General features: G+C 37.1%; 1 protein-coding gene across 7 annotated transcripts in view; it reads right to left on the reverse strand.

Moving 5' to 3' along the window:
* The window catches only part of REV1 (REV1 DNA directed polymerase), a 52,745-nt gene that overhangs the window by 5,891 nt on the left and 26,038 nt on the right, over positions 1-20,816 (reverse strand). For 5 of the 7 annotated variants that reach the window (XM_085213927.1, XM_085213908.1, XM_085213916.1 and 2 more), the window contains 10 exons: positions 16,499-16,631; positions 15,283-15,411; positions 14,411-14,565; positions 12,029-12,148; positions 8,900-9,120; positions 7,806-7,978; positions 6,206-6,308; positions 5,376-5,532; positions 4,801-5,003; positions 750-983 (listed from right to left, as the gene is read on the reverse strand). In XM_085213927.1, coding sequence (XP_085070053.1) covers positions 750-983; positions 4,801-5,003; positions 5,376-5,532; positions 6,206-6,308; positions 7,806-7,978; positions 8,900-9,120; positions 12,029-12,148; positions 14,411-14,565; positions 15,283-15,411; positions 16,499-16,631 — 1,628 coding nt within the window. The remainder of the gene's footprint in view (positions 1-749; positions 984-4,800; positions 5,004-5,375; positions 5,533-6,205; positions 6,309-7,805; positions 7,979-8,899; positions 9,121-12,028; positions 12,149-14,410; positions 14,566-15,282; positions 15,412-16,498; positions 16,632-20,816) is intronic. The other 2 variants (XM_085213945.1, XM_085213936.1) reach the window with 1 other exon arrangement.

Here is a 20,816-nt window from a genome sequence, read left to right on the forward strand (position 1 = left end):
ATTGAGCAGTGTCATCAATAATTTTAAATTATGCATATGCAAGATAGTGTATCTCTGTGTATCCCAATCTGTGATTATTTTTTTTTGCCCTCCATCTCTTCAACATCATTTTGGATTGAAAGGTAGAATATCACCAGAAGCATCGTTATTGCTGCCTCCTCCCCCCTCCAGGCCGCTATTCTGAGGATCCTCACAATTTCCTTGCCCTGGACCAGCTATATAGGGGCCCTTTTAAGCACTATGGAGAAATGCACAATCTTTACCCAGGCCTGCCTTTCTCAGAGGAATGTGATATAAAAAAAAAAAAATACAGAATCTACAGAAGCTAGAGGGTTGGCTTTACACCATCAGAGCATCCACACTTAAACACAGTGAGTTTCCTGTGAACAGCTAAGCTGACTTTCGGATGGCTTTAGACTGATGGTGCAGTGTAGCTCAGCCGCAATGCAGAAAAACAATTATTTACACACTAGGTCACAAAGCAAAGTGTAAACAAGGTTTTGCATTAAGAGGACAAACAGGCATATTGATGACTATAAATCTTTAATAAATAAATGCCATCATTATACTCTGTGATAGAGCAAGTAACGTTTAAAAGCACAGACTTTTAAAAGATATTAAAAGACCATCATTCATTTTGAGTCAGTAACTCAAATTACTGATTCTAGCAATTCTGTCTCAAGAAAAAGCTGCTAGCTCTTCTTGTAGGTGGAAAGTTGATGTTTATTGATGTCTTGCAAACATCCTACCTGTGAGAAAGCTGGCAAGGCTATTACATTAATTCCCATATTGGCATTTGGTTCTTGGAGCTCTGGTACTTGTAAAAGCACTGTTCCAACTGGCTGTGAGAGAAGTGCAGTGTTACATCCATTTATTGGCTCTCTTTTGCTGTCTCCATAGGTCTCTCCTTGCTGTATGGTGTAGATTTGCTCTACTTGTTCCCGGAGATCAGGTGGCAGAGCTTCTAACACAGACTTATCTAGCTACAAATACAAAAAAAAAAAAAAAAGCTTTAAGATGTCCCTGAGGAACAGATCACAAAGTCAATTTCAGTAAAAAAAGAAAAAAAAGAGAACAGTTTTATAGTCTGAGTTTGAGGGGGAAAAAATTCATCTTAATCTGTGGATGTGCAAACATTTGGGAACCTGGCAGTTATGCTTTGCAGCAACAAAATATAAAAGCATAAAACAGAAATAATCATTTAACACTAAGTAGGCAGCAAGTTTCTCTTTTTACAGTATCTAGTTTTCTCATCTCAAATTGTATGCAAGCTTTCCTCAAAGTCATTTCATTCCAAGTTTGCTATGTGTAACATCACTATAAAGATCCTCTGGAAATCCTGTGTTTAAAATATTAAAGTGTTCCCTTCCTAGCACACAGTATACATAACTAGCAGTATAGAACTGTCACCACTCTTTCCTCACAATGAATTCCATATTATGATACAGTTCCAAAACAAAAGGGAAGAGGAGCACACTGTGCCATAAGGCCACCAAGGCTTTAAGAACTACACAGCACAGTTAGCGCGTGTTTCTCCTGTTCTTACATTTTTGCTTCTATAGCAGAATCTGAGCAAGTGGTGGAACTCCTTACTTTTCAGCCAGGTTGCTTTTAAATCATGAGCTGACTTTAGCATTACGTTACAGAAAAATAAGTTTTCTGCCAAAAGCATACTCGGCTTCTACAAATGCATAACTACTAGGGAAAGCTGCTAACAAAATGTCAGCAATTGCTTCTGCAGCTTTAAATTACAGAAATAAAAATCAGAAATTTTTACAGTAAATCACGTGAGTCTGCTTACACCTAAGGTATTGACAGGATTCAACCTGCTCATAACTGACCTTTAAAGCAGATACCAGCTTGGAAAGACAATGTGGGGGCTAGAAATAAGGAGGTTCTTCCTGTGTTAGAGAATCAACAGCCAATCAACCAACCCTAAACTCCACAGAAACATTTTACTTAAAGACTGTCCTCTTCTCATCTAAAAACTGACATCTTTGCTTCAGTGTCACTTGAAAAAAGTATGAGGAAAAAAAAATGTTAAAAATTACATTAAAAAAATTAATTAGTAATAAACTAAACAGACACAACTCTAAGAGCTAACGTTAGAATAAGGAATTCACAAACCTGCATCATATCAAAAGCATTCTAACATTAAACACTGATTACAGAATGTGCCTCATTTCTCTGACAAAAACTTTTCTGAAGTTTATTCATGTTTTTCACAACTAGAATTTGTAATTTTTGTTGAAATGAGAAAAAAGTGTCAGCAGAGTTGCCACACTGGATTTGAAGAGAGGAAATTTTAACCTACCAGGGGAGCAAGTTAACAGTTCCCCTGGGAATCCAGAGGTCCAGGAAAGCTGGCCACTATTTAAGAACCACCTGCACAGGAACAAGCAGTCCCATTGTGCCGTAAGTTTAACAAGCAGAGCAGAAAATGGGCTCAGTTAAACACGAAACTCTTCTTGGAACTTGAACAGGAAAAGATAATATGCGATCTCTAGAAACACTGCAGGTTGATTACAGAGTTGCAGTTTGCCATTTGGAGGAAGAAAACAAGAAACACTAAAGCTTGAGTTGACACTGGCCACTGTGGTACAAGACAACAAGAAGGGCCTTTTTTAAGTACGTCAACAGCAAGCTGAGGTCTAAAGAAAACAAAGGAATGACATTTGATACAGATGGCCACCTAACTACTAAGAATGAGGAGATGGCAGAGACATGTAGTGCCTTTTCTGCCTCTGTTTTTAACATTAACAACAGATCTTGGGCTGCCAAGTCCTCGGAGTTGGAGGACCATGAAGCAGCAATGTTACATTTGTGGTCACCAAAACCATAAGGAACTATTTGGATCAACTCAAATCTTCTTAAGTCCATGCAGCCTGGCAGGATTCATCCCTGAGTGCAGGAGTTAGTAGACGTCATGGCTGAACAATCTCAACAATTTACCAAAGCTCTTGGGGTCTGTGGAGGCACTTGATGACTGGAACCTAGACAACACTATTCCAATGGAGGAAAGGCTATGAGAGAAGACTTGGGGAACTACAATCTGTTGGTCTAACCCCAATAACTGGAGAAGTTATGGGGAAGATTATCCTGGGTGCTATCAAAAGGTATTTGAAGAATAAAGCTATTATCAGACAGCTAGCATGCTTATCAGGAAGAAGTCCTTTTCTACAATAAGGTCACCTGCTTAGCAGGTGAAGGGAAGGTGGTAGAAGTACTCCCTCTGGATTTTAGAAGGTGTTTGATACTGTCCCTCGAAGTATTCTTCTGGACAAGCTGTTCAGCTGAGAGATGGTACATACTGTGTTGGGTGATGAATCGCTGAACAGTAGAGCTGAAAAGTTTGTAGACATCAGAGTTATTCCTGACTGGCAGCCAGTCATTAGCAGTGCTCCCCTTGATTCTTGGGCCAGTCCTGTTCAACACTTCTATCACTGGTCCAGAGGTGGGAGTTCAATGTACCCTTACCAAGTTCACTGATGATACCCAGCTGAGAAGTACTGTTGACTCTCTGGAGGGATGAGAAGCCTTGCAAAGAGATCTAGATAGACTGAAATACTGGGCAATCATCACCAACATCAAGTTCAACAAAGGAAAATGCCAGGTGCTGTATCTGGGGCAGAGCAATACTGGACACTGGTACAGATGGGAGACAAGTGGTTGGAGAGCAGCTCAGCAGGAAGGAACCTGGGTGTGCTGGTGACAGCAGCTCAGCATGAGCTGACAAGGTGTTCTAGTAGCCAGGGGGCAAACCACATCCTGGGGTGCATTAAAGACAACATGGCTGCCAGCTAAAGAAAAATGTTGATTCTTCCACAATATTTAGCATTAGTGCAGCCTCTGTGTGGAGTTCTGTGCTCAACAATATAAAAAGGATGTTGTAAGCTACTTGGAAGAACACAAAAGAGGGCACCAAAGCTGGTAGTAGGGCTGAAGACACGTCCTGTGAGGAGAGACTGAGGGCACTGGGGTTGTCCAGCCTGGAGAGGAGGCGGCCAAGAGATGACCTCACTGCTCCCTGCAGTGCCCTTAGGACAGGAAGCAGAGGGAGGTGCTGGGCTCCGCTCCTGACAACTGACAGCAGGATGGGAATGGCACAGAGCTGCAACAGAGGAGAGTCAGGCTGGGCAGTAGGAATGATTTCTTTACTATGAGAACAGTAACTGTAACAGGCTTCCTAGAGAGGCAGTTGATGCCCCATGCCTACATATGAGAGGTATTTAGAGAATATTGTCAATAAGATGCTTCAACTTTTAGTTATTCCTGAAGTGGTGAGGCAGTTGGAATTGGTAGTCTTTCTAGGTATTTTAATTCCAGTTCTAAATCCACAACAAAGCATGCTCAAGCTTTAGGCCACAGTAATAGAGACAGACCTTTATAATTAGGCTTTAGGCTCCTTTAAAGAGCTATGGCTGTGAAAAGTGAAAGGTAATGCTTTTTCATTTTTCAGCCCTGGCATCTTCCTCGTTCCTGTTCCATTTCAATCCTTTGGCAAATGATGACAGGAAGCAAAGACACTAAGGACAGGAACACTAAGCTTCTATCCTTCGAACAAAAATAACTTTTATTCTTTGAGTCAGTCTATAAGACTGCTTCTTAGAAGTCAGTTTATTAAGGCAAAATAGTTTTGCATTAATAACCATCTCTTTCTGTGCATTCTATCCAACCGCAGTTTTCTTTTTTAAAAAAAACTGATGCAACATCTTTTTGTTTGTTTGTTCTGCCCACATAAGACCAGCAATTCCAAATTATTACAATATATTGCAGATATTTAGTATTACTGGGTTTTACCTGGGAAGCAGATGGAACCTCAATACTCAAATTAAGCCTGGATTTTACGCTGATAGGAGAATGCAAGCCATTCAATTTGACAGCAGAATCAGCCTTGCTAACATTAGAATTGAGACCAGCCGTGAGATGGGTACCGCGAGATGGAAGAACAGTGCAAGTTCTTGAGTCAGAAGATATTTCAAGGTCCATAGCAGCAACAAATACTAAACACGTGAAAAAAAGACACACATGAAAACAAAACAGATCTAACAGTTAAAAACTCTGAAGTGCCAACATACAGTAGAGCTAGTTTTTCTAAGGTAAGTTTTCATTACTCAGTTTCATTACTCAGTATTATTGTGACATATGTCACAATAATAAAACTTTATATTATGAAGTATCCTCTGTTAATATATTTTTTAAAGACTGGAATATTGCTAAAAAAAATTATGCAGTATTTTCATTTGCAGCAGCAAAACATGCTCTCAAAAACTTTACGTTATACTTGTGTAATATTGAGTAAGTATTCAAAAAGATAACTGAAGTTCCAGTCCATAAGATCATTATGATACACATGCAGTACAAAACTTACTGACCTTCTTTATGTTCTTCTTCTGAGCACTTTTTTGCTTTCTGAACATGAAGAAGATCAATAACTGAATGTGATCCACCAGGTAAGCGTCCAGATTGCACTGCTGATTGAGCTGAAGTGGTTTTACTGATGGGGACTAACTGCTGTACCTGAATTCCAACCTAAATGCAACACGTTAAAACACTCATTTAATAAAGTTTTCAATAATAACAATAAAAACAATGATCTGTAATTCAGTCATAATAGCATTCCCTTCTCCTTCTCTAACTGGCTTCCTGTTGGGCATGGCAAAGAGAATAAGCAAATTAAAAAAGCATGAAGAGCCACGTAAAAACATAATATAAAAATCCCAGGATTATCCACCACAATCCAACAACTAATGAATTACAACGATAATACCGGCTTAACTTCTGTGATAGAGAAAAGCACTGTCAACAGGACCATGAAACGACCTGTTCATTATGAAATTTCTTAGATATTAAAAAATACAGCAGCACTGACCAAGGAAAGTGATTAGCATTAAATACAGCTATGTGTACAGGAAGGGAATGGTTTTCCCCAGTCTCACTAAGTCACCACTTTCAAGTCTAAACGAGGAAGAAAGTATTGTTTCACTTCTAGAAATGGTTCTCACAAATTCTCAAAGGGTAAAAGTTACTATTACGAACAGCATCCTTACCAGCCACTTAATGAGTGGATAGCTTACTTTACAAAAGCTTTGTATGATCTACTCTTGCTTTAGCTTGGTTGTTGCCAGCATGGAGAACTGAAAATCTATGAAAGATGAGGAAGAAGTTGACAAGGATAATAAATTTGGGTTTTCCATTAACTCACCCCTCGCATATCAGATATGTTCAGTTTCATTGTGTGAAACATGTTTAGAGTTTCTTTTCCAATTACTTTTGCACTGTCTGTTGCATGGTCTAGAGTCACAGTCCTGAAAAGAATTTTAAAAAGTACTGTTAACAAGGAAACTGTTTCACAAATTCTAAAGACAACAGTTCTGCATTTGTTAGAGAGGACCTTAAAGACCGACACATCATGACTTCTTGCATATAGACACTGAAAGCTAGTTTTTCTTTTTAGAGGCAACAGAACTAAGCATATTCTACAGAAAAAAACCAAACAAAACACCAAAACAAAGCACATATTTACTAATTAGACATTTCTGGAGTGCAGTTCAAAAATTAATTTGCAATGTGTAACATATATTCATGTGTTATCTTTTGAAGCTAGACAAATATGTTTCACGTTGCTGTACTTACAGAAGCACACTTATGAACTACCCTTTGTTCAAGCTTAATTCATAGTTTACCCAGTATTATTTCAGTTGTCAAACGTCTAAAGCAAGTGATTCAAAGGAACACTGAAGGAGAAGCAGATGCACAAATGTGCATGTGGATTACAGATAATGATGAGCTCTGATTACTGCTAAGTAACTTAAAGCAAACTTTTGGCAACAACTCTCACACAAAATTACCTGGTTGTGGATTTTCGAAATTGCCATCTAGGAGCTTTGTAGGGCACTACTAGCACTTTATAGTTCTGGATTCCCAAATGGCATAGCATTTGAGACAAATAAGAACAGAATTTCAGGGGGCTAATCAAACAAATGAGAGGAATGTAGGTTTTTCTCACAGAGGTAACCTATGCAGTTTTAATTCTGATGGAGCAAGCAATTTTAAAGATGCTAAATGTGCCCTCATAAAAAAAAGCAGCACAGGACCATCTCTTTACTAAGGAACAAATGCTTTGATACAGAAGTGTCTGCCTGAAGAATAAAGGTGTATTTGGAAGGTTCTGAGACAATCCTGTATGAAATGAAATGTTCTCGCAAGATGCCATTTGTCTGCATTTCATTCTTGTGTTTTGATGAGTATGCAAGCATATAAATAAGAGATAAAAAATATTTAGTCAAAATCATTCAGTTGAACAATATAAAACAATCCCACAAATCAGAAATAAATAATTGTTAAGTGTAATAGAGCTGCTTGGGGAAACTGAAGCTCTTCTTCCTCTGCTGACAGCAACCTATCAACTAACTTACTAGGGTACACCTTTGCACCAGGAATGAGCAGCTACTACAGGCAGCATCTCAATGAGATCAAAACCGCTGCAGAGAGAAAAAGCTAAAAGCTGCTTTACTATATTGGTAATGATCAAATAAAAAAACAACTAAGGCACTTCTTGACTACAGGTAAAAGCTTAACTGTGAACGTCGAGAGAATGGGACTAGTTGCCTTCTTGAACAGCTGAAATACAGACACAGAATGTTGATAGTAACATCTGATGTTAATACAGCCTTGCTACATAGACAAAGAGGTATTGAGCACTTCAAAATTTCTGTCCCATCTTACTCAGATTCAGTGCTCAGCATTCTGCAGAAATGAACTCAGGCCTACTACTGACCACTCTTTTTTCCATGCATAGTTACCTGGCAATGTTATCACAGATTCCATGACCTCCATATTTTGCAGGCTCCACTGGTGCCCCAGCCTTTCTGACCATTATCTTGAGGGTCAACCGTTTACCCTTCATACCAGCAGCTTCAAGTCTACGTTGGATTTCTTCTGAGAGACTCAGAAGGAAGGCTTCTGCTTCTTTAGGCTACGTAAGAACATATTCCACTGTTCAGACTATTACCAGTTTTCAAACATGTAAGGTAAATCATTAAGCTTCATTATAAGCCACTTAACAACATGCTGAAGTGTGCATTGCAAAGATTTAAAAATAAGACAGATATTGCAAACTTAAAGACCAAGTTTACTCACTGGCAACTATCTTGATTAGCTCTGAGTATTTTGTTTATATTGTAGGTTGCTGAAATTAGGCAGAGATGGTAGACTCCTACTGCTGAAATATGTAGTCCTTTTGGAAGTAAATCTTTTTAAAAAACACTTTAAAAAAAATATGTCCTAAGAATTTAATTCAGTGTTTGTTCTTGGAGGTTTCAAATACCAGACTGGAAAAAGCCCTGAGAAAACGTTCTGATCCATCTTCCCCTCCTTTCTTTGAGGGAAAGTCTGAACTACAAAACACTTCTCTGATGCTCATTTTTTTCTGTAATTTCTATAAATGCTTAAGTTTCCAACAACAAAAGTTATTTTTTAATATGTTTTCGTTTCAATGACAACAAGAAAAACTCAAAGAATTTGCAAACGATCTAGTAAAAAATGAACTGGAGCAATCTGTTCATTGTTTCAGATACTGGCATATCTGAATAATCAGCATTTAAATGAATGAGAATGCTAGGTGCTAACAAACCTACTGCAGTTCTCTTTTTCTGTACCAGACTTGTGTAACAAATGCAGAATAGCCAGCTAATTTTGTGCAGGCTTCTTTCCAGTCCAATAATTTTCCAGTCTCTCCTCCCACTTTATCATTTGGTCTCCTACTTCTTCATTTTCCTCATTTCTATTTGACGGCTAAGATGGTGCTCTGACAGATTGAAGTGAGAATAATCAGAATATGAGAAGTTCCTCCTACAGTTGAAAGAAATTGCTGTAGAAAAAGAAAGTTTGGATTTACCTGTGTAAACCTTATTCCATAGTTGATTTCTGCTGAAACAGATTTTCTTTCTTTTTCTGTGCGGACAGGTCGATCATCTAAACCACGACAAAACCTGTAGAGCATTTGTCCTGTTTTTGGACCAAATTCTTTTTGCAGTTTTGACATCGAAGCACACTGCAGATCTCCACAGGTTCTAATTCCCAAAGAAGCCAGCTTAGACTCCATCGACCTGCCAACTCCTAACAACAAAGCAATTAGTTCTGTTAACACTACACGACTCAGTCAGACATGTTTTTAATGAACAAAATTTGTATTTTTAAACTTAGACTATGCTGTATCAAATAAACAAAGACAAGAAATTCCACTCAAGGAAACATGATTTCAACGGAAACTTCTGCTGTCTTCATCTCAATTTCTTTAGTTCGTATTACATATAGGATGCAGCATGTTTTTACATTTCTGTAAAGAGTGAATGATTCCTGCTTGTAAATCTTCTTGACAAGGTACTGCCTGTTGCAGTGGGTATAGCTCTGAATATCACACCATCCAAAAAGAATGTAAAACATGTAATATGTTCATATACAAGTGATTTAGTCTAAAAAAAACAACAAAAAAAACAACAAAAAAAAACCCAAATATTTTGACGACTATCCCACTGCTTCCTAGGCAAAAAAACCCCCCACAACTATTTCAAGCAGAAGTGACAGCACACACGTATCACTTGTGCCTTGAATTACCAGGCACTAGCAACTGTAGGTATCCATGGCAACTGCACATACGCAAGTGTGATAAACTTAAGTATATTTCTGGGATTGGGAGAATGGGCTGTTACTTCAGAAAAATATTGATCTTCCGAGTTTACATTAACAGAGTCAGCAAAAGTTATAAATCAGCTTCTATCTTTCATGAGCACTGTTTCTTTACCTAGTGATATTATTGACACAAATACTAACGAGTTTTTACTATGAATGTGTGAGTTCATTGAAAGCATGCCAAAAATAAATGGGACTGTGCTGTCATGTTTGTCCAGGAAATGGAGTATAAAAAGAATTTCCAGTAAATCTGCATCTGTGTACATATACTATTCCTACTCTTTCATTTCAGTGACAGTCAGTGTGTGTGTACATACATATATATATACACACACATACATACACGTGTCATTATTACCTATAATTCTCCCTTCACAGTAAGTACAGATCCCTGCCATCTTTCTGTTGACTTCCATTATGCGTTGAAGAGCCTCCCTAATCCCTTCCTTCCTCACAGCATTTTCTTTTGGTCTCAGTTACGTCTATGGCCATCCTACTCAATCGTTCCAGTTCTTCCCTTACTGAAATATTCTTCTTTCCTCACAATCAGGGAATGCAGGACAAAAGTCATGCACTCTGGCTGAACACAGGACGACTAAGTAACTAATATCAATACGGATAATAGTTACTGTCTCTCAAAAGATCTTTAAGGTCTTTTCCAATGTGAGCAATTCTATCCTATTCTATAGACTAATATGGATCATTTTCCTCTGTCAAGCTGTCATTTTCATAACATTTGTGTGAAACTGTGTCTGCAAAACTTGTATCTCTCAGAAAGATTTGGCTGAAACTGCCAAACAGTTCACAAATCAGTACTGTCACATACACACGCACATAATCATCATCACAATTGTTCCCTCAGACATTTAGGCAAAAACCTGTTGGAATTCAACAAAATTTTTGCTCCTTCTAAAAAGAAGCAACACATTCTGTCACAATTTACAGTATACAGTATTTAACTTCAGATCCTTGCAGAAAAAAATAATTCCTCGCATAACATATGCCTAATTTGTATTCTACTAGATTTTGCTTCTACTAGAAGCAAAAACTATCTGTAAGTAGACAAAACCTAACAGCAGATGTACTCTCACAACAGCTTTATTTTTCATGGTCATCTGTGTCTCTGAGAGTTTCTTAAAAGCAGCAGATTAAACTCTCCTCCCCCTTTTTTTTTTTTGTTATACATGTTGTCTTATTATGGTACCTGTGCTATTTTTTCTAACTCATGACCTCATACACTTCTTCTCCAGAAAGAGCATTCTTTTGGATTAGTTCTAATTTCTAAGCATATCATGTTTCTCTTGGTGATAAAATGAATAACATCACGTACTTATTATATTCATTATAATGTAGCAAGCTAGGACCCATTTAGGTGACTAATCTGAATAATTTTGTCAAAGAAAATAAGAATCAGAATGGCCAGGGTTGGAAGGGACCTCAAGGATCATGAATCTCCAACCCCTGCCACATGCAGGGCCACCAACCTCCACATTCAATACTAGACCAGGATGCCCAGGACCCCATCCAATCTGGCCTTGAACACCTCCAGGGACGAGGCATCCACAACCTCTCTGGGCAGCCTGTTCCAGCACCTCACCACTCTCTCTGTAAGGAACTTCCCCCTGACATCCAACCTAAATCTTCCCTCCCTCAACTTAAAACCATTTCTCCTTGTCCTGCTGTTATCTACCCTTTCAAAGAGTTGATTCCCCTCCTGTTTGTAGGCTCCCTTTAGGTACTGGAAAGCTGCAATGAGGTCACCCTGCAGCCTTCTTTTCTCCAGGCTGAACAAGCCCAGCTCCCTCAGCCTGTCTTCATAGGGGAGGTGCTCCAGTCCTCTGATCATCTTTGTGGCTCTCCTCTGGACCCTCTCCAACAGCTCTCTGTCTTTCTTGTACTGGGGCTCCAGACCTGGACACAGTACTCCGGATGGGGCCTCACAAGAGCAGAGTAGAGGGGGACAATCACCTCCCTATCCCTGCTGGCCACTCCTCTTGTGATGGAGCCCAGGATACCATTTGCCTTCCGAGCTGCAAGAGCACACAGCTGGCTCACATTGAGTTTTTCATCTATCAGGACCTCCAGGTTCTTCTCTGCAGGGCTGATTAAGGTTGCATAACTTTAAGCTTCTTCCACAGATATATGTGGCTGCATGGCTCTGTAGAGGTCTCTAAGATTCCTTTCAGGAATATAATGATTTTTGAAAATTTTGGATATCTCCTTTTTTTTGGATCATAACCAAGAAACAACATTTAATCCTGCTTGATTCGTAACTGGAACAACACAAACTTTTAAAATCAGGTGGCAAAATGTCTTGTAAAATAGAACTGAGTACCTGGAAGATTCGTAACAAGCTGACCCCTGATAAAATCATCTACTTCTTCAGGTTTTAGGTGATACTGTCCGTCGGGTTTTGCTTTACGAGTTGCCATTCTGGCCAGCAGAATATTGGAACCTGTAAAAATGACAAGTTAAATTGTGTGTGTGGTAACTTCTGTCTTCTCATGTAGAATTCTGCAGCTTAACAGCCAAGAGAAAAGAAGTGCACAAATCACAGTAAAATCTTCATTTTTTAACAAAAAACGAAACAAACAAAAACAAATCCAAACCAAAGCAGCCAACAAGTGTGTGCAGGATACTTCACGAAGAACACTCAATCTATTTTGTCTTGATGGTGTTCTACATATGCAGAGGTACAGGTAAGCAGTTAACTAACTGAGAGCAGCTAAATACATAGAAGAATAATATTTCAACACTGTATAACATCTAAATGTCCATCATATTCAGTGCAAATAATACTGAAGATGACAATTCTTCCAGGCATATTACATATGAAATACTGGAATTAATCTATTATTTAGGTTCTGGATAATCACTAAAAAAATCTAGTGACTTCATTAAATTATTATGTGTGCTCATTAAGTGCGAACAAAGCTTTTTTCAGCATTTCTTCTTCCCCATTTATAGGCTTACTCGTGCCTAGGCCAACAACATCTCTGAAATGATACCAAAATAGCTTCATTATTGCCAAACGTTTCATTTTAAGATGAAAAAAAACTCACAAAATGTCAAAAGAATCCAGTATTCTCAGCACTATGTGTTACTATTGCTATCTTCCTCCCATCTGTGTTCATATTCTTTTAATCTACTTGAAATTTTAGTGAGAACCAACTTCTGTGTCCACTGTTTCACATGAAAAGTTAAATGAACGAAACAAGTATTGACAGAGTCTTCATTCAATTTTCTGTTTACAGCGTATCTCTCAAACACATCAACACAGCCACTGATACCATGAAGTAACATTTACCTTCTGTAACACATCATTCTCAAAACACTGAAATAAAGCAGAAAAAGCCTAGTACCTCACTTAACAAATGAAAAATCAGGATAATAGATGTTTACAGAGTAGGGTTTTGTCTTTCACTAGCATTGCTTAAATCAGTTCAGTTAGCCACTAAAATCTCCAGGGCAAAAATTAAATTTATTCAACTGGCATATCTTCTTTAATTTATCTCTTAGCAGAAATAATAGTCTTGAGATCCCTTACAGTATAATAATATATACTCAAATTGACATCGTTTTATATTGGTAACTCTTTCCCATTGGCAACATACAAATCACTTACACAAGATTTCTGTTTCTGGTAGGCCAAGTATTTGACATCAGGTATCTACATTAATGTAACGTAGATTAATTAATGTAACAGTGCAAATGAAATTGTTTTCTCTGATTCATATACTTCATGATAAATTATGAGTGAAAAGACAGTCTTTTTAGTTTTCCTGCGATATGAATGGACACCAAAAATATTTTTCAAACATTTCATTCGGAAAACTCATAGGTATTTGTCTCTTCCAAAAGAGAACTTAAAGGCCAGGCTGGATGTGGCTCTGGGCAGCCTGGTCTGGTGATTGGCGACCCTGCATATAGCAGGAGGGTTGATCAGTATGGTCCTTTTCAACCCAGGCCATTCCATGATTCTATTAACTATTATATCTGATTAGAAAATCATGCTTTAGAAAGTAATAGAAAAAGCAAACACACTAAACATGCATATAAAAGAGATTACAAGTGTGTTCCAACTCAAGACAAGACACAAATATGAATCCAAGGAATTACAGTCTCTGTACTACTATGCTGTCAAGTGATAAAGAAGAATTCTGCTTATATCACAAGTGGATTTTATGGACTTATATAAGCTTAGCACATATATTTACAGATACTTAAGTCTAATGTTACTAGGAACAAAAACAAAGGAGAAAGAAAGGAGTCAAGTGAAAAAGAAATCAAGTCTTCAAGAGGTATAATTTTATATATGAAACCCACCTCAAATCACCCAAATCTTTGCTTTCTATGACTCAATTATATTAGATCAAACTCCTACTGCCTTCTCTATACTAAACACAATCTGTGATCAGCTTTCTATTTACTACAAAAATAGAGCAGCATTTCATTAAAACGAACAGAAGAATATTACACAGATGGAATTTTAGTCTACTGTTGAGATAGCAGAGGAGGACTAATAGCAACTGTATACATTTTTGCTTAAATCTTTCCACTTAGAAAAATTTTCTTGTATTTTAGTTTATATTAATATAATGTAAATGGCAATATATTCTGTATTTCAGAAACACTTTAGAGTTATGGCAATATGGCATAGTTCTGATACACCTAAAAAAAGCAGGAAGTGGTGACAGAAATGAAATAAGGCTCTTACCCATCCCAACAGAAGCAGTGCATTTAGTCTGGGCTTTGATTTCATCACGGATAGCGTTTGCAAGTTCATCAGGAGTCAGTCTGGTCTCTGTAAGGATTTCAGTGATATCTACTAGCGCTTCATCACAACTGACAGCTTCGATGTTATGAGTATAGCTATCAACACAAAGTAAAGGAGGTGAAACACCAGCAACAGCTCACCATCTGTTAAAACAAATATGTAGCAAATAAAGTCCTCCTTTTGAGGTAGCACTTCCCTGCTTATTTCGTATCACACAACTCACATATAAAAAAAAAGGCACAACAGCACAATTCGGTAACATTGCTAACATAGGACGGGTTTCAACATGCATCATGCTTTCAAAGGAGCAGGAAAAAGATCTGAACACTGAACATGACATTTGTCATTCTGACAAATATCCACTTTTTCTCAAGTGCATTTTAAATCAGAAAGTAGTTCCTATTACTAGTTTACTGCTCCAATAATGCATTTTTTAAGGTACTCAAAACAACAAAAAAAAGCAAACAACCACAACATGAAGAAAAGCAACCAAACAAAAACAACACTTTGGAAGAACCTCACTACTACGGAGAATCCACTTCTCCTCATAAAGGTAATCAATAAAAAATTTAACAATGAGTCCTTTGGAAGTTAGATATTGACAGTCTGGCTTCAAGATAGAAGAAGGGTGCTCAAAGAAAAGTAAGTAAAATAGCACAAAAGGAAGATCTAAACAAAAATGGTTTTGAAGAAGTTGAAGAGTAATATGAAATGCAAATACTAGATCAAGAAGTGCCATTAAGCAGTGGCATATTAAAGTAAGTTTGATAATCTTACCATGGAAGATCATGTAAACACACAGCACATCTTACCTTGCTAGTATTTCATATACTGTCTGTGCAACTTCTTTATATGCATTAAAATCATATGAAACTGCTTGAAGGTTTGGACACAACTTTTTTGCTTGTCCAAAAAACATTCCATTCTTTATGCCAGCTTGTCTAAAATTAAAGAATAATTTTAAAAAACAACAAGCAATTAAATACAGTATCAGCTTTCCCTAAGATGGGCTTTTCCAAATGAATTATTAGACTTTTCCAACAAAAATAAATCACAAATTAAAAGGAATCCAACTGCTACCAAAATGAAAAATACAAAAAATAACTGCAAATAGAACACAAATTAGCTGCGTAACATTCAGGCATACAACCTGGACACAAAATGTCCTTAGGAAGTTACTTAGGACAAAAAGTCTCTAGAAAGCCCTACACCACAGAATTGCAGTTGCCACCTTCTTTTTCAAATGAAACCTAAGCATGTACTACATTGACTAAGGTATCTGGTTTTCATTTTCCACTGTGCAAACTTATAAAATTATGCTCACATGATAAATAAATTAACTTTCTGAAGCAGACATAAAACTGCTTACCCTAGAATACTTGAAAAAAATGCCAATGAATGTGCAATTTCTGGACTACTATTCTTACAAAAGAAAAAAATATTTTCAATACTGTGGTTATATTTATAATAACTTATTTCACATTCTGAATGTTTATAAGCTGTTATCAGGGATGCTCAACATAATCCGAGCAAGGAGGAGTTTTAAGTTCAGTAATCACACCTATCGTTGTCTCACTGAAGTGAAGACAAAGAAATGAAGATAACATGAAAGCAACAGTATCACTAGGAATTACATAAGGTTTTCCTTGTTTCAGGGCTTGTTTCAGGTAACTCGTAGGTTAGGCTGAAAATCTTTAAAAAGCAGCAACATGTAGAGAGAAGATCTTATGCTTAATTCTAGCAGCCTACACAACTACTGTTTTTAAAAATATAAAAAGAAAATTTTCTTATCTGGATAAACTTACAGAAACATGACCTAACAAATGCTATTTTTGTACACTTTATACAATCAGAGAATCACAGAATTGCTTCGTTTGGAAGGGACCTTAAAGTTCCAACTCCTCTGGCATTGAATATCTCCAAGGACTGGGCATCTACAGCTTCTGTGGGCAGACTGTGAAAGAGCCTCACCTCCCTCTTAGTAAGGGTGAGATTCTCAAGTAATCTGGTAGGTTAACTTTCACCTACCTGGCTTCATAACTACAAGAAGCAATTTCAGCCATGGACAGAACAGTCAGATCACAGTCAACTCCATTCATGTGTGCAGAATCCGAATGCTCCCAGACCGAGGAGTCCAGCTTATCAGGTATTCTAATTTCTGCTTGGAAAACAATATTTATATTTGTTTGTAAAGTGTTCTTAAGAATTCAATAGAATCAATGTGAATGAAGTAAGCATAATAAATTATATCTGACACAATTTCTATGCTACTATTTGTTAATGATGAGTTTTTTTTTTTTTAGTACTATATTGATTTACATCACAGTCTATAAAAAAAACAAAAACAACGACAAGAAACAGAACCCCCACATTGTAATCTCTCTCTACAGATAGTTCTACATAGGAAAAATACTGTGCTACAGAAAAATTCTGTTTTTATTTTCCCCCAAGATACTAGACAGCAACTTGTTGGTGACAACATACACCATCTGTAAAACAGGACTTATCTCAGTTAGCTTTAAAGACAATAAAAATGATCAAACACTTGAAACTGCTAAAACCATATCAACCATGAGACAGTCAAAAATTTACCATCTGCTTGCCAGAAAAAGAAAGATACTTAGCTATATTTCTTGTTATAGGATGCACAACTACCACCAGAACAAAGAAGTTACATTCAAAATACAATTCCACCAGATACCACACTTATAACCTCTTATTTAAAACTACACTCCATTAATTATTTAATCTAGATAATGTGAAGTTATTTCTAAGGAGTGAAATGAAATGACCAAAAAGCTAATCATCTCAAATTATAAAAAACACTAGCTAGAAGTTTATATTTCCTTTAAAGTTCTTTTGGGGAAATTAATTGACAAGACTTCTGTTGTTACTTCCTAGCATTTGTTAGATTACGTCAAGTATGTCAACTTCTGTCAAGCATCACCATCAATTTCTCTTCAATCAAGATGATAAAATTATAAATACTACAACATCAGACTTTCAAAACGAGACAGACCTTCCCTATTTCTATAAATGTCCACTGTATGTTCTTAAGTAAGTGTTAAGGAGCCCTTCTGGCCCACTAGATACTAAACAGAATTTCCTAACACAATACTGGAATCCAGTAAAGCATTCTCTGTTCCTTTCCATGCGGCTTTTCACAGAATGCATACCTAGAAAGATACAAGCCTGTACTCTCAATAACTCATCAGCCTGAAAAAATGGCTAGATGCAAAAAATGTTATGCCCTCCCAAACTCCCCATCAGAATCAAAACAACAAGTATCATACAGACAAAAAGGGTCTATTTACTTAAAACAAAATGTTATATGTATGGTATAGCTCTTTTTCATTCTGCAGCCTATTTATTATAATAAACAGGCAGTTTTCTTCAGAGTGCCACAACACCTAATTATATTTCATGATACTAACAACTTACACGCTGACAATTTGAAAGGAAATGTGGTGCTACGTGCACATATGAGTAGTTTGAGACTGGAGAAAAGTGCTGTAATGAGTGGAGACAGCAGGGGCAGAACCTGACTCACGTGAAAAGTTGCTTTTATTCAGAATTTCTGCTAAGTTCATGTACCTTTTTACGTCTTAAATATTTTAATGTATGATGAGCTCAGTAAGTTACCTAAGGTGTCTGCAGCAGAAAATTAGAGCAAAATTATGCCCCAACTAAAGGTAAGGATGACAAGAAAAGTTTCTTTAGTCCATGCCTTCCTGTGCCCTGGCCTGAGATGATGCTGTCATCTTGTCTATCTTCACTGGACTCGTCGACTTTTTCCACAGCGCAGCAGAGCAGATCCCCCCATGAGCTGATGGAGTCACTTCATGTGAAATTCAGGGCAATGCAGAACACATTGTCCTCAATGGAAGGCAAGGTAGAGAACCTCTCATCAAAAGCTGGGAAACTAGACAGGCACATGGTGAATGTGGAGCAACGGATGGAGAAATCAGAGGCCAGGACCCAAGTCTGTGAAAAAGAAATCGCTGAGAATAAATCTGTGACTAATATGATGGTTAAAAACTGCTGCTCTTTAGAATGAAAAACTGGAGATACTAGGGTTGGGGGAAAGGAAGCCTAAAAAACATTCACAGCTTGGGCATCCTGGCCATGGAAAAAAGACCCCAAACTATGAATTTTGATTAACGTATGTTAATCCTCTAACTTTTGGACATGAATGTTAAAGATGACACATATGTGGAAAAGTAATTTTGACTTCCCAGAAAGTTCATCTCCAATTTGATGATTTAGAGAATGACAGCATTTTTTTTTTTTTTCAAATTCAGAATTATACATTTTTGGATGAATTCAAACAAGAAAAAGAAAGTATTCCGTAAAGAGTCAAGATTCTATTGACACTAGATATTTGTCTAGCAAGGCAGATCAAAGGCAGGAACCAGTATCACTAAAGAAGTCATCTGCAAAAAAAAGAAGTAGCTGAAGCTGCAGAATTCAATATTTGGTGAAAGTGAGGGACTCGTCAGGGTTTTTGTTTGTTTGTTCTGCTTTTTTTTTTTTTTTTTTTTTTTTAATTTGAAACATTTTTTCTAGTGAGCAAGACCAGAAGGCAAAAATCAGACAATGGTCTGGAAAGCATGAAGCATCAAAAAACGAAGTGGGTTCCATGTTAAAGCACGGATATAAAAATCTTTCATGTTTAAAGCTGGTCACAACTACCTTTCTATTTCATTTATATAACAGTCCCCCAAACAGAATTATGTACATTTAACACAGCACAATTTAGCATTTCCTATTTTTGATATTGTAGAAAAAGCACTTTTCCATTTAATATGTGTGTTTGATGGACCATATTTACCTGTGGCAAGGCACAATTAAGCACACACTGTTAAAGTGTTTCACATACACTTTCTAAGATACTGTGAAGTTAGAAAAACCTAACCCACACTCCACCTTTTCACCTAAGGCTAATACTAACTCCAGTTTCTCCTCAAAAGTAAGACAATCCATGTTCTCGTGAAAATGCAAGCAAAACAGCTAGCTGCATTTTTTGTTGATAAAAACAATGTATGGGGAGATAAAAACTAATAGAGAGACCAAAATACATTATGAACCTGCAGCTAGTAAGATAGAGACTGTAAAAAAAGAGTTAAGAAAAAATCGTTTCACCAAAACAACAGGTTGTATAATCAGATTATGTATCAAGAAAGAGATAGCTGCCTGCCTGTGTGCAAGCCAGTGAGACTGGATGGTGAAGTTAAGGAAATGAATGCGTGGATATTCAGAAAAAGCTGCTGCAGTAAGAAACTGAGTTTATTACATGAGGCTGAAACTTTCTTAAGTAAAAAATATAGCAGAAAAGATACCACAGAATTTGTGAATCACAATGAATGTGCTGGGTAGCAGCTAAACTTCCTTAATTCTAACTGCCTCAGTCTCTAAATAGTGCTTGATTACATGAAGTCACATCCTTATCCAGAGTAAGGACCTGGTAAAAGTTACAGCATCACTGTATAAAACGGCCACCAATAAATATTCATACACAAGCTGTTCTTACAGGAAATCCAACTCCATTCAAAACACAGCTATCTTTGTAACACGCTTATATATGGCACTGCCAACACAGCAGAAGCTAAGACTAGAACATACTGAGAAGTCTTTGGAAAGTTCAAGGCCAATACATTTCATAAACATATATTCTACCTCAGTTTTGAAGTACTGAACTACACAAAAAAGACAAATAAAATGGCATCACTTCCTATACTTTGGAAGGCTCTAATAATCTACAGCTTTGTTTTTTTATTAAGAGTACTAAAACTTCACGAACAACCATGGAATAACAAACTGTCTTGTATCTTGTATCAATGAAAACTAACTGAAGCATAAACTTTAGAACAACAGTATTTCCTTTTGCAAGGTAGGTAAAAAGTACATCTACAAGGGACAAAGGAGAAATTTAACTTCCAATCCTAAACTGAGATAGTGGCAGTAAGACACTTAGCTACTTCAACATCCACTTGATTATGCAGACTGTTGGAGAAAAAAAAAACACAACAAAAAACAACTCAATTGCTATTTATGGTTAGCATCTTACTTCCTCATTCTAAATGCAGTTCAGGCACTACAATAATAACAGCACTTTTTTTAAAATAGTATGTTTACACTTGTATGCTACTACTTGAGGACACAAAGTAAGAGATTTCAAAGTTACTGCAGGCATGTAAGGAATTCTCATGCTGGAAGAGATGCTCTGGTTTTGCATAAATAAAATATTGGAAGACAGAACTCAGGAAGCTGCCACAGACCTTCATAGCACCCAAAAATGCTCTAAGGACCACCCAAAATGGAACCACTGCATACAGATACTATAACC

Source organism: Meleagris gallopavo, chromosome 1 (assembly GCF_905368555.1).
Source record: "Meleagris gallopavo chromosome 1, MGAL_WU_HG_1.1, whole genome shotgun sequence".
Lineage (NCBI taxonomy): Eukaryota > Metazoa > Chordata > Aves > Galliformes > Phasianidae > Meleagris > Meleagris gallopavo.